This window comes from Rattus norvegicus, chromosome 1 (genome assembly GCF_021556685.1).
Source record: "Rattus norvegicus strain SHRSP/BbbUtx chromosome 1, alternate assembly SHRSP_T2T, whole genome shotgun sequence".
In the NCBI taxonomy this organism is placed as follows: domain Eukaryota; kingdom Metazoa; phylum Chordata; class Mammalia; order Rodentia; family Muridae; genus Rattus; species Rattus norvegicus.
The window spans coordinates 176,242,351-176,258,170 of NC_141534.1; the positions used below are offsets into that span (position 1 = coordinate 176,242,351).

The 15,820-nt window shown below is 40.8% G+C and overlaps 1 protein-coding gene across 9 annotated transcripts in view; it reads right to left on the reverse strand.

Annotated features, from left to right (window-relative positions):
• Nucleotides 1-15,820, reverse strand: part of Stk33 (serine/threonine kinase 33) — a 179,627-nt gene that overhangs the window by 23,966 nt on the left and 139,841 nt on the right. For all 9 annotated transcript variants that reach the window (NM_001432630.1, NM_001432629.1, NM_001432628.1 and 6 more), the window contains 1 exon segment: nt 13,459-13,656. In NM_001432630.1, coding sequence (NP_001419559.1) covers nt 13,459-13,656 — 198 coding nt within the window.

The following is a 15,820-nucleotide window of genomic DNA, read 5'->3' on the forward strand; positions in this document are numbered from 1 at the left end:
ATCCTCTATTCTGTTCATGTACCGTATTTCATTTGTTGACTTTTACATTTTGAACAATCCTTATACCTCTATAATGAGACCAAGTCCACCATGGCTGTGATCCTTTTAATATACTATTAAATTTGGCTAATGAGAATTTTATAGAATGTATTTAATCTAGGATATGTATTTATCAAGGATACTTGCTTATAGTTTTCATCACTGCCATTGTTTTTCTTACATCTTTATACAGTTTTGATATGAGAGTAACATTTGCTCCATATAATGAGTCTTCTAGCATTCTTTGCCTTCGTGTTTTATTAAATAGCATGAAGAACATTGGTATTAATTGTTTTCTAAAGGACTGGTCCGGGGCTTCTTGTTGATGGACAACTTTATTTCTTCAGTCCCATTGTTAGCTCCTGATCTTGAAGCTCCTGATTTTCCTGAAAGTTGTTCAATTCATCTAGGTTTTCAACTGATTAGAATATAAGTTTTTTTTTGTTGTTCTTTTTTTCGGAGCTGGGGACCGAACCCAGGGCCTTGCGCTTCCTAGGTAAGCGCTCTACCACTGGGCTAAATCCCCAGCCCCAGAATATAAGTTTTAAAGATAATTCTTAGCAGACCTTTGGGTTTCAGTGAATTTTTTCATTAAATAGTTTTTATGTGTAGGGAAGGTTTGCTTGCATGTATATCTGTGCACCATGTACATGCTTTGTATTTGCAGAGGCTAGAATATGGCATCTGAGATTCTGGAACTAGAGTTATAGACCATTGTGAGCCACCACGTCATGCAGAGAATTGAACTCTGCCCTCATGCCTTGCAAGTGTTCTTAACAACTGACCCTTGAACTCTGGTCCTCTAAAGGAATAGCAAGTGCTCTTAAACCCTGAGCCATCTTTCCAGCACCACTATCTGTTGAATCAATTCCTCTTTTATCCTAATTTTATTAACCAGGGCCTTCTCTTATTGATGAGTTTGGCTAAGGGTTTGTTCTGTGTTTCTTTTTGTTAATTGGTTCTTCGTGCTAGCCTTTTAGCTTCCAGTTTATTAGCTTCCAAATTAATCTTAAGCAATTCTTTTCTTCTACTAATTTCGGCTTTGGCTTGCTTTAATTTTTCTAAGACCTTTAGATACATCATTAGGTTATTTATATGATATCTCTCAGACTTTTAAAAATTTAGTCACTCATATCTATAAACTTCCATTTTATAACTGTCTTCATTTGTATCTAAAAGACGCTGGTATGATGTGTTCCTATTTTCATTTAATTCTAGAAATTTTTCATATTTTGTCCTTTGATTTCTTCAACAGCCCAATTGTCATTCCAATGTATATTGTTTAGTCTTCAGATGTTTGTGTAATTCCTATAACCATTAGTATCTAGTTTCATTCAATTGTGGTCAAATAAGTTACTGATAACAATAAATTACTTTAATTTACTTGCATTTGTTCAAACTTATTTATTTTCTACAATATAATCTGTTTGGTGACAGTTCCATGAGCTTCTAAAAGGAATGTGCACTCTGCAGCCATTGGACTATATATGTTGTAGATGTCTAGCAAGTCCATTAGACCTATAACATAGGTTAGCTCTGATATCAGTTTTTTATATCCCCCAAACGAATATACTGGTGAGAGTGAGTAAGGAATGTTCAACTTTTGTTGGATAAGTCTATCTCTCTCTTTAGGTCCAGTTGTGTTTGTTTTATGAAGTTTGGTACACAGATATTTAGTGTATATACACTTACAATCATCATGTTCTCTTTAGTAGATTACTCCCTTTGTCATTATGTAATGACTTTATTTGCCTCTTCTGACTGATTTTGTTCTGACATAGTTCTTTTAATGTATTTGTATAGCTATTTCTGTTTGCTTTGATTTTTAATTTGCTTGGAACATTATTTGCTCTTCTTGAACTTTCAGCCAAAACATGGAATGTCCCACAAGATGGGTTTCTTGCAGACAGCAAACAGTTGGGTTTTGTTTTTAATCTAATCAGATACTCCTTGTCTTTTAATTGGACACTTTAAATACAATTACATTTAGGGTAATTATTGTAAAGTATTTACTAGTTCTTAGCATTTTGTTGTTTTCCTAATGTTGACTTTTTCCTAATTCTTCTCATTTGCTTACCTATTACTCTAATGAAATTCATTATTGCCCATGTTCTCATAATATGTTTATCTTCCTTTTCTATGTGTAAGATCCCATAAGTATCTCCTGCAATTCTGACTCAGTGGTCATGAATAACTTTTGTTTATGCCTTGAAGGTATTTATTTTTCTTTGCATCTTGAAGGATAATTTTGCCAGATATAATAAAATAGGTTAATTTTTTGTAGAGTTTGAAGTATATATTCTATATCTTACTGACCTTTAGAGTTTCTTCTCAAATATTCTAGCATGTTTGTTTTTATAAACAGCCTTGCAGTTCTCACATCTTTCTTTGTACTCTTGACATTCTAGGTATAATATGGCACAGGGAGGTTCTTTCTCTGGTCATGTCCATTTAGGTTTAATGCTTTATGTGTCTGAATATTTGTATGTTGCCCTCAACTTAGGAAATTATATGTGATCACTTCACTGAATAATTTTTCTATGTCATTATTCTGTATCTCTACATCTGAGTCTTTGCCAAGATTCCTAGGTTTGTATTTAATCCTATCCCACAGTTCTTTCATGTTCTGTTTATAATTTATTTTTCTTATAATACTATCTGAATGTTCTAATCCATAAATCTTCCTCCAAGCCTTTATATTCTTCCCATTGATCCAGTCATTGGTGAGGCTTTTAACTCAGCCTTTTATTTGATTTACTGAGCTTTTTATTTCCAAGATTTCTACTTGACTTTTTCCAGAACCTTTCTTTATTGAATTTTTCTTTCATATAATAAATTGCCTTATTTCATTTAACTGTCTATTCCTATTTTCTCTGTGTAAACATACATGTGAGTTCAAAGAACAGCCTTGGGTGTTATACTAGGCTGGTTTGCTGAACAGTGAGCCCCAGCGAAACATCTGTCTGTCATTCCTGATGCTAGGATTATAAGCAAAAAACACCATGCCTGTCTGGCTTCCTTCCTTTCTTTCTTTCTCCCTTTCTTTCTTTCTCCCTTTCTTTCTTTCTTTCTTTCTTTCTTTCTTTCTTTCTTTCTTTCTTTCTTTTTCTTTCCTTTCCTTCTTCCTTTCTAGTTTGGGTTTGGGGAACTGAACTGGAATTCTTGTGCTTGCATGGTTAGTATTTTGCAAACATATTATTAATTGAACTATCCTCCTAGCCATCTCCCCACTCCATCATATTCTTCTTGGGTTTGTTGATATTTTTTTGTTGTTGTTGTTCTTTTTTTCGGAGCTGGGGACCGAACCCAGGGCCTTGTGCTTCCTAGGTAAGCGCTCTACCACTGAGCTAAATCCCCAGCCCCGGGTTTGTTGATTTTTAAGCTCATGTTATAAATTCTTTGTGCAGTAGTGTATCCATGCAAGTATCATTAGATTCAGTTACTGTGGATTATCAACATTGTGGGCCAGGAGAGGGCTATGTGCCTTGATTTTCATATTCCCTATATTCTACATTGATTTGCATGCCTGGGGGTAAGTCATTGTCTGAGAGTTTTAATCTTTTGTAATCTTTATATTGGAGTATTTGCCACATTTCAGGTAGGATTAAATCATAGCTGGATTGGGGTTTGTCATACCTGGGCTAGGAGAAGTTCAGCAACAAGCTCCCCTTAAAATGCTCAAGGTATTAAGCTCAATCACCAGTGTATCCCAGGAAAATAAATGGCCCTAGATGGCAAGGTATCTTTGTCCCTCTGTGTCTTCTCCATCTAGCTTCCCACTACAAAGAGCTCTCAACAATTCTGACACCAAGAATTTCTCCCTTAGCCATACTAGACCTCTAGGTCATCATTCACTGGATCAGTTCATGCCTATAAGCTGAAGATGGGGAAAATAAAGAAACGTTTGACTCCCAAAGCAGTAAGTTCAGACAAGACCTTAAAATGGCATCCCAACTCTGCAGGAAGCACTTCCCCTGAGCTAGTATGTGAATCACAAGTCCTCCGAGAATTTGTTCCTTAAAAAATTAGCCTGTTTTGGTTTTGTTTGTTTGGGGGTTTTGTTTGTTTTTAAGATTCATTTAATGTGTATGCATCTTTTGCCTGCATGTATACTATATTTGGGCCTAGTGCCTCCAGAGCCAGAAGAGTAGGTTGAATCTCTAAGAATGGAAGTTAAAGGTAGTTGTGAGCCATGCCACTCTATGGGTGCTAGAAACCAAACCTGGATGCTCTATAAGAGTAGCAAGTGCGCTTAACCAGTGTATCATTTTTAGAGTTTCAGCCTTCATTTCTGAAGAATGAATAGGCTTGTACTAACTGTATTTTGTGAGTTTCTTTGGGGGGGTTTAATTTTTTTACAGTCCAGTCATTCATTGCCTGGTCCCTCCTCCCACAGTTCCTCATCCCATTCTTCCCCCCAAACACCCTGTCTCCAAGAAGATGTCTACACCACCACCACCAGGCCTCTCCATGCCCTGGGGCCTCAAGTCTCTAGCAGGTTAGGCACTTCTCCCACTGAAGCCAGACCAGGTAATTCCCTGCTATATATGTGTCAGGGTCTTGGACCAGCTCAAGTGTGCTGCCTGATTGGTGGCTCAGTGTCTGAGAGATCTCAGGGGTCCAGGATAGTTGAGACTGCTGGTCTTCCTATGGGATTGTCCTCCTCCTCAGCTTCTTCCAGCCTTTCCCTAATTCAACTACAGGGATTCTGGACTTCAGTCCAATGGTTGGGTATTATCTGCATCTGTCTTAGTCAGCTGCTTGTTAGGCTCTCAGAGGGCAGTCATGCTAGGCTCCTGTCAGTAAGCACACTATAGCATCTCTAATAGTGTCAGGCCTTGGAGCCTCCCCTTGAGAAGGAATCCAAGTTGGGCCAGTCACCAGAATTCCTTTCCCTCAGTCTCTTCTCCATTTTTGTCCCTGCAGTTCTTTTAGAAAGGAACAATTCATTGGGGATTTAGCTCAGTGGTAGAGCACTTGCCTAGCAAGTGCAAGGCCCTGGGTTCGGTCCCCAGCTCCGAAAAAAAAAAAAAAAAAAAAAAAAAAAAAAAAAAAAAAAAAAAGAAAGGAACAATTCTGAGTCAGAATTTTTGACTGTGGGATGGCAACCTCATCCTTCCTCTTGAGGCCCTGTCTTTCTACTGGAGATGGACTCTAAAAGTTTCCTCTCCCCACTGTTGGGCATTTCATCTAAGTTCACTCCCACTGAGTCCTGAGAGTCTCTCACCTCCCAGGGCTCTGGTACTTTGTAGAGGGTCCCCCACCTCCTACCCCACCCCCAAGGTTGCATATTTCCATTCATTCTGCTGGCCCCCAGGGCTTCTCTCCTGTTTCCTCCCCCTATTACTGATCATGTTCCCCTTTTCCCTTCTCCCTCCCCTCTCTCATCTAGGTCCCTCCTCCCTCCCTCTGCTTCCCATGATTGTTTTCTTCTCCCTCCCGAGTGGGATTGAAGCATTATCACATTGAAGCATTATCACTTGGGCCCTTGTGCTTGTTATCCTTCTTGAGTTCTGTGTGTTGTATCCTAGGCACTCTAGTTTTTTGGCTAATATCCACTTATTAGTGAGTATATATTATGCTTATCCTTTTGGGTCTGGGCTACCTCACTTAGGATGATATTTTCTAGTTCCACACATTTGCCTGAAAAACTCATGATGTCCTCATTCTTAATAGCTGAACAGTATTCTATTATGTAAATGAACCACATTTTCTGTATCCATTCTTCTGTTGTGGGACATCTGAGCTGTTTCCAGCTTCTGACTAGTATAAAGAAGGCTGCTATGAATATAGTGGAGCATGTGTCTCCAAGGTATGGTGGGACATCTTTTGGGTACATGTCCAAGAGTGGTATAACTGGGTCTTCAGGTAGATTTCAGTGGAATGTCTGGATTGTTTTGATTTGCATTTCCCTGATGACTAAGGACTTTGAACATTTCTTTAAGTGTTTCTTGACCATTTGAGAGTCCTCTGATGAATTCTGTTTAGCTCTATACCGCTTTTTTTTTTTTGATTGGGTTGTTTAAACTTTTTGGAGGTTAGCTTCTTGAATTCTTTAAATATTTCAGATATTAGCCCTCTATCAGATGTGGAGTTAATCAAGATTTTTCCCCCATTGGTAAGGTGCTCATTAGTCTATTGACAAATAAATGTGTCCTTTTCAGTTTCGTGAGGTCCTTTGTTGATCTGAGAGTCTGAGCCACTGGTGCTCTGCTCAGCAAATGTTCCAGAGTGTCTGATGTTGGTTTTTATTTTAGATTCATTTTGTTTTACTATTGTTGAACAAGATGCTTGGTATGATTTTGATATTTTGGATTTGCTTAGACTTTTTTTCTTTTTTTTTTTTTTTGCCTAAAGTCTAATCTAGTCCCTTGTAAAGTTAGGAAGAATCTATATTTTTTGGCTATTTGATGGTTTGCTGTATAATGACTACTAAGTCTGTATGGTCTAGAGTAAACTTCAAAATTTGATGTTTCTTGATTGCTATTCTCTCTGGATGACTTGCTCATTGATAAAAGTGGAGCTTTAAATTCTCCTACCATTACTATACTACAGTGTCTCTCTCCCTTTCAGTCTATTGATGCCTGTACTCCCGGGTTTGTTGCGTGCATAATCATTTGCAATGACTTATCACTGTGCATTACCTTTTCCCTTAATACAGTTTGACTTGCACTCTATTCTATCTGACAGGACTCCAGCTACTCCTGTTCTTTTGTTTCCAATGTTTCTAGACATTCAGCTGCAATTTGTGTGGGTCCTTACTGGTAAAGCAAGTCTCTTGCATATATGTGGATCCTATTCGTGTGTATGTGTGTGTGTGTGTGTGTGTGTGTGTGTGTGTATGTGTGTGTGTTTGTGTGTGTGTGTGTGAGAGAGAGAGAGAGAGAGAGAGAGAAAGAGAGAGAGAGAGAGAGAGAGAGAGAGAGAGAGCACCCGTTCATGCGTGCATATATTAGTTCAATCTTCCATAGGCCTTCTAGTTGGAGAATTTAATTTACTTACATTCATGGTAACTTGGTAAGAGAAACTTCTGCTATTTTACTATAGATTTCTACATTTTTATAGACTCTGCATTTTTCTTCCTCTATCAGCTACTTCTTTTGCAGATGAGTGATTTTTTTTCTGTAGCACTATACTTTAGTTCTTTCTTAATTTTATATTATATTTATTTTTAGCTTGTTATTCTGTGGTTACAATGGGACTTAGCAAACACATCTGTTGTGGTTTTGTCTGAAATGTTCCCTGCAGGCTTATTTGTTTGGGGACTTACTTGATCCCTGGGTGGCTGTATGAGGACTTACTTGATCCCTGGGTGGCTGTTTGGGGACTTACTTGATCCCTGGGTGGCAGTGTTGTTCTAGGCAAGTACTGAGCCTTTAAGAGGTGGGGCCCACTGTTGAAAGAGGAGAAGCCTGGAGGGTTTTATTCTTCTCTGGTGTTGCTCCAACTCCATCTACTCTCTAAGTGCTACCATGGTCTGACCAGGTCCCACTGCTAGCAGCAAAGTCTCCTCAGCTGCTATGCCTTCCCTGCCATGAGGAACTATTTCCCTTGATCCAGGAACCAAAATCAATCTCTCTTTACTCCTATTCTTCTTAAAGCAATGTGAAAAGTAATATACAAAACATCTGATAGTTACAATGGGTTAATTTAAACAAGTAACAACTTTAACATTGATCACAGGGAAAAAACCCTACATTTCAACTCTATTGACCGCCCCCATATTTGCCATTTCTGATGCCTCGGTTTTCGTCTCTTTGATACTATTAAAAGGTTATTGTCATATGTTCTTTGTCTTCTAACAGCCCCTTCTGGAATTTAAGTGGCTCACCTTACGATCATGATACAGAGGGTTGGTTGGCTGGTTGGGGTTTTCAGGTGTGGAGGTACATAGAATTTTACTTTGACCTGTGAATTTTCTATCTTCAGAAATTTTTGTACTACACATTAGTGTCCTTTTAATTTGAATACTTCCTTTTGGCATTTTTGTAAGACATCATTTAACTGATGTTAATGAACTCTCTCAGCTTTCATTTGTCTAGGAGAGTCTTTTTTTTTTTCTTTCATTTCTAAATTATAGTTTTTCCAGGTATGGCATTCTTGGCTGGCAACATACTCTGTCTCTCCTGGCCTGCAGGGTTCTGTGATTATTTGACATGACTTCTTCTCTACGCTGATCCTTTGAGGGATTTTTCTTTGTTATGATTTTTGGTAGTATCTTCTTGTGTGATGTGGGAAGCTCCTCTTTGGGTTCTATTTGAGTTCAGATATATGAACTTCCTTTGACTGGATGTTGGCTTTTTTTCTCAGATTAGGATGTTTTTTCTTAATACTTTATCTATTTATTTTTGAGACAGAGACTCAATATGTAGAGCAGGCTGGGCTGAAACATAATAGTGTAGACCAGGCTGGCCTTGTACTCACAGAGGTCTGTAGGACAGTGAAAGACCCTGGCTCCTGGTTGAAGAGGTTTGAAACCCCAGCAACCCTGAGGAAGGGTCGGCATTGTGCCTGACTCCCAGGAAACCAGGCCTGTCACTAGCCTGAAGCCCTCCATAGACTTGTGACCATCAGTCACATAAGGGCAATGCCCCAAGCCTCTTCACAGGTAGAGGATGTGACCACAGGTCACTTAGGCTCAAGACAGATTTCTTTATAATGAGGTACCTAAAGGTCTGGAGGCTTGACCAATGAATTTCCCTTCCCAGACACTCATTCTTGCAAAAGGTATTTAATCTCAGTCCCACTCTGAGAAGTGGAGTACGGTTTTACTCATCCACTTTCCGCCATGACAATAAATGTCTTAAAACCATGGACAGCCTCTTTTATCAGAGGGAGCCCGCTGTGGGGAGCCACAGAGAAGGCCTTGCCTACAGAGCCACTGTCTAATCTCTGAAGAAAGCCCAGAAGCCTGCCCAGTCCAGCCAAAGACTCTCCCCAGCAGGAGCAGCCAGAGAATCCCCCCTCTTTTCCCCCCTCAGTCCCAGGCTAGATCCAGCCCCGTGGGTCCCCCACTCCATCCTCAGCCCTTCTGCAGCATCCCAGCAGTGCCTGGATGCCTAAGAGCCTGAGAAATGAGGGCCTGGCCTCCTTACAGGCCCGGGGACCCCGAGGCAGCTCCGGCTGTGTCCTGAGCCTCAGACTGCGCCTTCCCCACCCCTGGAGTGGTATCCTGAGGCTTCCCACAGCCTGACACCTGCCCAGTGGTGTGGGTTAAGTGCAGCCAACTTCCCATAATCCTGCCTCCTCAAACTGCCGGAGCCCTGTGGTGGAGCGGACACGGGCCATTTGTCTCTGCTTTGTGAGTGCTGAGTTAATGATGTGCAACCATCAAACATGTCCCCATCCTATATTTATTACATATGCTTTCTGGTCCTATTTATCCCTCCTCACTTTCTTTAATTCCTATTACACATAGATTAGGTCTCTTCATGGTGGCCCACAGTTCTTATAAGCTTTCTTTATAACCCACCCCTTCTCTTTGATATTAGGCTGAGCAATTTCAAATGTTCTGTCTTTAATCTCACTGCTCCCCATATATTTTTTTATTGATTTATTCACTTTACACCCCCATCACAGCCCCCTCCCTCCTCTTCTTCCAGTCCCACCCCCACACATACCTCTGCCGCTATTCGTTGTTCCCCTTCTCTGATAAGAGAAGGTTTCCCATGGGTTCCAACCCCATGACACATCAAGTCATAGAAGGACTAGATGCATCCTCTCCCACTGAGGCCAAACAAGGCAAAGGCAGTCTGACTAGGGGGAAAGGATCCAAAGGTAGGCAGCAAAGACAGAGACAGACCCTGCTCAAATTGTTAAAAGACCCACATGGAGACCAAGTTACACATCTGATACATAAGTGTAAGGGGCCTATGTTCAGCTCATGCATGCACTTTGGTTGGTGGCTGACTCTCTGTGAGCCCAGGTTATTTGACTCTATAGGTCTTCCTGTGATGTCCTCGACCCCTCTGCCTCCCTCTATTCTTCCTCCCACTCTTCCATAAGACTACCAGAGCTAAATCTAATGTTTGGCTGTGAGTCTCTGCATCTATCTCCATCAATGGATGGATGAAATCTCTCAGAGGACAGTTATGCTAGGCTCCTGTCTGCAATCAGAGCAGAACATCATCAATAGTGTCAGGGTTGGCTCTCTCCCATGGACTGGGTCTCAGGTTGGACAGTCATTGCTTGACCATCCCCTCAATTTCTGTTGCATCTTTATCCTTGCACATGTTGTGAGCAGGACAAATTTTGGGTTGAAGGTTTTGTATGTGGGCTGCTGTCCCCTACCTCCTCTGGAAGTCCTGCCTGGCTACAGGAAGTTGCCACTTCACCCATTACATTACTAATCCATTGTTTAAATTCTCCCCTTCTCTCCATCCATTCCCTCTTATTCCCCGCTGTCCCTTCTTTCTTGCTTTTGCAAAACTCTTCTGTTCATGCACTGTTTTCAAATTTCACTTAATTTTTTATGTATATACATTCTTGGGATTCAGTGATTTTTAAAGAGGATTATTGGGAACTCTCTTTCTTGTTACAGCACAGTTCTCCCTTTCTTTTGTGCCTAATGTGGTTTTATTGGAGGTTGTGATAATTTACAGCCTTTTGTTTTGTTTTGTTTTGGTTTTGTTCTTTTTGTTTTTTGTTTGTCTTTTGTTTTGTGTTTTGAGATAGGGCTTCTCCATGAATCCCTAACTGTCCTGGAATTCACTCTGTATCCAGGCTGGCCTCTAACTCAAAGACTTTCCTACCTGCCTTTGCTTCCCAAGTCCTGGGATTAAAGGCAAGCCCCTTTGTAATCCTGTCATTGGGATTTGTGTTTTGTCATTGGGCCTTCATATTTGCAGAAGCAGCTCCCTTGGCTTCTGAGGACACTTAGAAACAATATATTTTATATTATGATGGTAACCACCCCTGCTGGCAAAGTCACTGGTCAACCAAGCTTGTTTTCAAGATCTCTAGCAGGTTAGGCTGAGCTGCTAGGTGGGCACTGCACTAATCCAGCTGGGCACAGAGTGCTTTCCTTGCAGTGGTGTTAGTCTTGCTGCCCTTGCTGAGTCTGCTTTTGGAGTGACTAACTGCCCAGTGGCAGGCATAATAACCTTTCGTGTCCATGGTGTGCTCATCTCTTCAGTGGAATTGCCTCTTTGCTAGTTCCTCCCTGGCTGCCCCTTTTCCTCTAAGCTCCCCATGAACAATGGAGAGGGCACCCCTGCAGTGCTTCAGAATGTCTGGGAGTGGCTGCTTTCCTGGTTCTCTCTTCCCCCTGGAGAAGCCATGGATCCTGAAAACTTCTGGGTGTTAGGGGGTGCAGAGGGTGGTATGATCCTAACAAGACCACTTTTATTACCCTAACCATGAAGGGTTTGGTTTTTTATTTTGGTTTTGCTTTTTGCAGTTTTCAGTTCTGTGAACACAGAGGCCTTGACCCCATGCTTGCGGAATCCCTCCACTTAGGTCAGGATTTTCACACACTGCTTTTTATTGTTGATAAAAGTTTGAAAGACTAGAAGAAGTCTAGCATAAAGTTTGACACAATTAGGAAAATAATATATTTACATAAAAAAACCAGTGAAAAATATGTGTGAGAGATATGTCTTTTTTAAAGGTGTAACAAACTTCAGAAAAATCCCCCAGTGTTATGTTCCTCCCCAGATATCACAGACAAGCCTGAGCAAAGGAAAAGTTCCTTAGAAGACACTGAAGACAAAATGCTTCCGCAGTGCGGGAACTGCTCCTGAAGCCATGGACGAGCAAGCTTTCTAAGCCCATCCCGGGAGAGGTTGCTCCCATGGCCCAGCCTGTTCATTGACACTGTAAGCTATTCTTGCTAAAATGAAATGCTATCTCCTCAGATGTGTGTGTGACTACTGAAATTCCTAGCATTACATGACATAACTCACATTCTAGTCCTTTTCTTCCTTACACGAAATATCCAAGACCACAGTAGGTCACTTTCACCAGTGATTTGTCAGATGTCTGGGATAGAGAAGGAAAATGGCAGAGCAGTGGAAAAGGAGCCTGAGTGCACTGATCCACCAGGGAATTTTATGCCACATTGATTGATAAATACAGATACAATACAGCACTACAAAATATGTGCTGTGCATATATTTATATATGTGTACATTTAGATGCGTGTGCACATGCATTATACAAACATGCATACATACTGTGTTATGTATGTAACTACATGTATGTGCACGCTGCCAAGTCAGTCAACAGAAAATCTTCAAACTACGTTCAACAAGAAAAATGTAAGCATGGGTCTAGGATATTATTTTTAAAGAGAATATAAAATACACGCTGTGCTAAACAATGTAGTAAGTAGTTATCAGAGGAGACAGGAAAGGAATTCAATAGTGTTTACATTACAGTGAGGTGGTTCTTTCACACAATCTAAGTCACAATGGTAAGCTTCTAATCCAGGATTTTACTATCCAGCCAACAGGTAACTCTCCTAGATGCCTTTTGCAAGATTCTAGCAGGAATCTTGACTATGAGTGGGGCCAGAAGTCCTGCACATTCCCAGACATGGACCAGGACTCACCCAGCCAGGCCCCCTTGTGCTCTGCCCATCTGCTGCCTACAAGGGACTAGAAGGCAACAACAAATGACTAGGTCTGGACTGTCCTGCACAGGGTGCAAAATTTAAATAAGAGCTAGAACATAAGACAGGAGAGCAACCCCAAACTGAAAAACTTATACTGACGTGTATCAAAAACAAGAAAGGGTTGCTCAGGCAAAGCTTTGGGCTATCCAGTTAATAGACTACAACTTAGAATCAAAATGCCAACATTGCTTCAGACATGAAACTGTGTTCAGGTCTAGTCAGGTAACATGGCAAACATATAGTTTAGGTTTTTATGAAACAATACACAAATAACTGGCTAATATAATAATTATCTCTTGTGTATAGTATATAAACCAATTCTAAATTCTGTAGCTGAGTAGAGTACAAAAATTATGAATTAGGAGCCACGGGTCAAATCTGGCATACCATCTGTTTCATCGAAAAGGCTGAGCTGGACGTGGTTGTGGTCACTCATTCGCTGGCTGTGCTAGTGTCTGTGCAGCAACATCAGAGCTGAGTAGCTACAACAGAGGCTAACAGACCTACAGCACTTAGTACAGTTTGAGTGTCCTTCATCTGAAGTTGCTAGCTGTTCAGGTTAGGGATGCTCAGTCTGTATGTGTTCTCTCACAGAGAAGGTCTGTCAGCTCCACTCCCGAGAGCCACTGCTTCAAAGAATGAAGCCCCAGCGCTACCTCTCCTGGCTCAGAAGGTAGAAGGACCTCACCTGTTGACTAGTGCAGGCCTCTGTTACCGACTAACAGTGAGATGATGGAGCTGCAACACAGTGTCCCGAGAGAGAAAGTGCCAGCAGCCTGGTGCCCCGCTGCAGCCATTCCTCCTACCTGATTTACTGACTTTGCAGATGGACTGTGGTTGACATTCGGGGCCTTTTCCTCTATTTTGTTATGCTTCAACTTTTCCTCAGTGTGCTGCTCAGTCTCCTTGTCTGCCTTGGTGTCATCATCACTTTCTGGGTTATTTTTCCATTCTTTCATCATTTCTAATACATTAGTTGGTCTCGCTGAAGAAAGAGTATTGCCCTAAGATTAAAAACAAGTGTTTGCATTATAAACAGTTCAGATAATTGGAAGATTCTTAAACCTCTTAATATATTCTCCCCAAATCAGGAACAGTCACATGGAAAAAATTATAGTGCTGGATAAGAAGCAAAACTCTAGCCATCTATTGGAGCAGTCTCCCCACCCCACAGGGACTAACTGCCACACACCATCACTTACAATATGATCAATGTTGGAGGGAGACCATTCACAAGTCATGAAGGAGTAAATGTAACCTGCTTGTACCAAGGACACAATATGACAATTGTGTGGCAGCCAAGACCTCTTTAGCACTGTTCTTAGGAAACTGGTAAGACACTGCCCAAAAGCTAATGGGGTCAATGCTGAAGGGGAATGTACACAACACCCATGTCTAGGGAAAACATCCATACTCAGTTATTGGGAAAACAGTATGTCTATGAATGTAGACTGTTGACTTGAAGGCTCTTGCCTGGAACATGTCTATGTAATGTGGCCTGTGGCTATAACTGACTCAGTGTGCTGTTCCTATCCCTGCCATGACTGTATCACACCAATATTGGCCATTTCACTCTAACCCTACTTACCAAATATCCCCAAATGTGCTGAGACACAGACAGGCTCAAATTCCTCCTACTAGAATTAACTTTTTTTTTAAATTCTAACTTTGTTTGTTAGAGAACATTTGGACAGGATATTTGGATCACTGTCAGGTTAAAATTAGACCTGTAAGTGTGAGCACAGGTATATAGAAATTCTAAGTAGTCTTTGTATGTAGGAAGATTTAAGTGTTATGCAGTAATAACACAGAAATCCATAAAACAGGGCACATTAAGGACAGCCATATGAATACATGGTGGAGGATTTATTGAGTTTAATATAGTCATGGTTAAAAATAGATCAGCATCAAGAACAGAATGGTAATAACAAGAGGAGATCATTAGGAGACCTAGTCCCATGGCTCTTCCTCTGCCTTCCTAGAAGGTCAGAGCCTTACTGTTTCCCTAGCACCTGAGTACTGTCTACATTGGCTATACTCATTTCTCCTCTACCCTCCAATCCATCATCCCGTTCTGACAACCATGGCCTACACTGCCTTCAAGGTCCAGTTTAAAAGTCATCTCTATTAGGTGTCTCAGAATTAGGAGCACACACAGGGCAAAGGAAGCAGTCATGGAGGGATAGAGCCATCTAAAATGCCAGATGGCCTCAGAGTTCCTCTTGGACTGAGTTACGATCTCTAAGGCTTGCAACTTCTTAGCTTCTTCCTGACTTATGTCAGAATTCACAGTATGCAGGCTCCTTGACTTTGAATATACACATATTGAGCTCAATTTGATTCTCTCATTAGCAAAGAGACAATCTGAAATATCTGTAACCTCAGTCCTGCCCAAATAAGTGTTCCTCAGGTTAATTCTTTGGATATTGTGAATTTCAATTTTCTGCCCTCCTTGAAAAAGATTGTGTGACTTTATCAGAATAAACACATTGCTTTTAAGTGATACATTTTTGGAGATAGTACATAGTTCATGATGTTCCAGTTCCTACTAGATACCTACAAAGATCTGGAGCCTCTCTTATCCAGAGCTGACTGAGAACAAAGCAACTTAGACTCCTGCAGCAATTTGCAATGGAAGATACTAAGCACTTGGACTTAGAAGTCATTCTTTACCACAGAACATGCAGCCTGTTCTGACAGGAAGAACAAAGCAAATGCTTGCATCCTGCATGTTATCTCTAAAATGCTTTAGCAAGATGAACTTGTGTACACATGACCATGCTCAACCAAATAATAATCACAGTGGAGTTTGTATGCTATCTGCACAATATGAGAGCAGTTTATCGCAACAATCTTTGTTTTGCAAAGTCTTGATCAGTGTATATTTAGACATCATAATTTAACTAACAATTTCAATCCCTCAGGAGCACAGCTCAATCTTCATTCACCTTGACACATTAAATGTCATTTTGTAAGTTGCAAACCTTACCACTGGCTTTGCAGCCCACATCAAGCAGGTGCCCATCATGATCAGTGACCAACTGTGTCACTGCTTCCAAACTGTATTGGTTCTTGAATACCATTTATCTGCCAGTCAGTTCGTCCATGTGTCTCTTTGTCTCCAGGGAATTAGTCAACAAAGATAAAAGTAAGGCAAAGAAAAGAAAA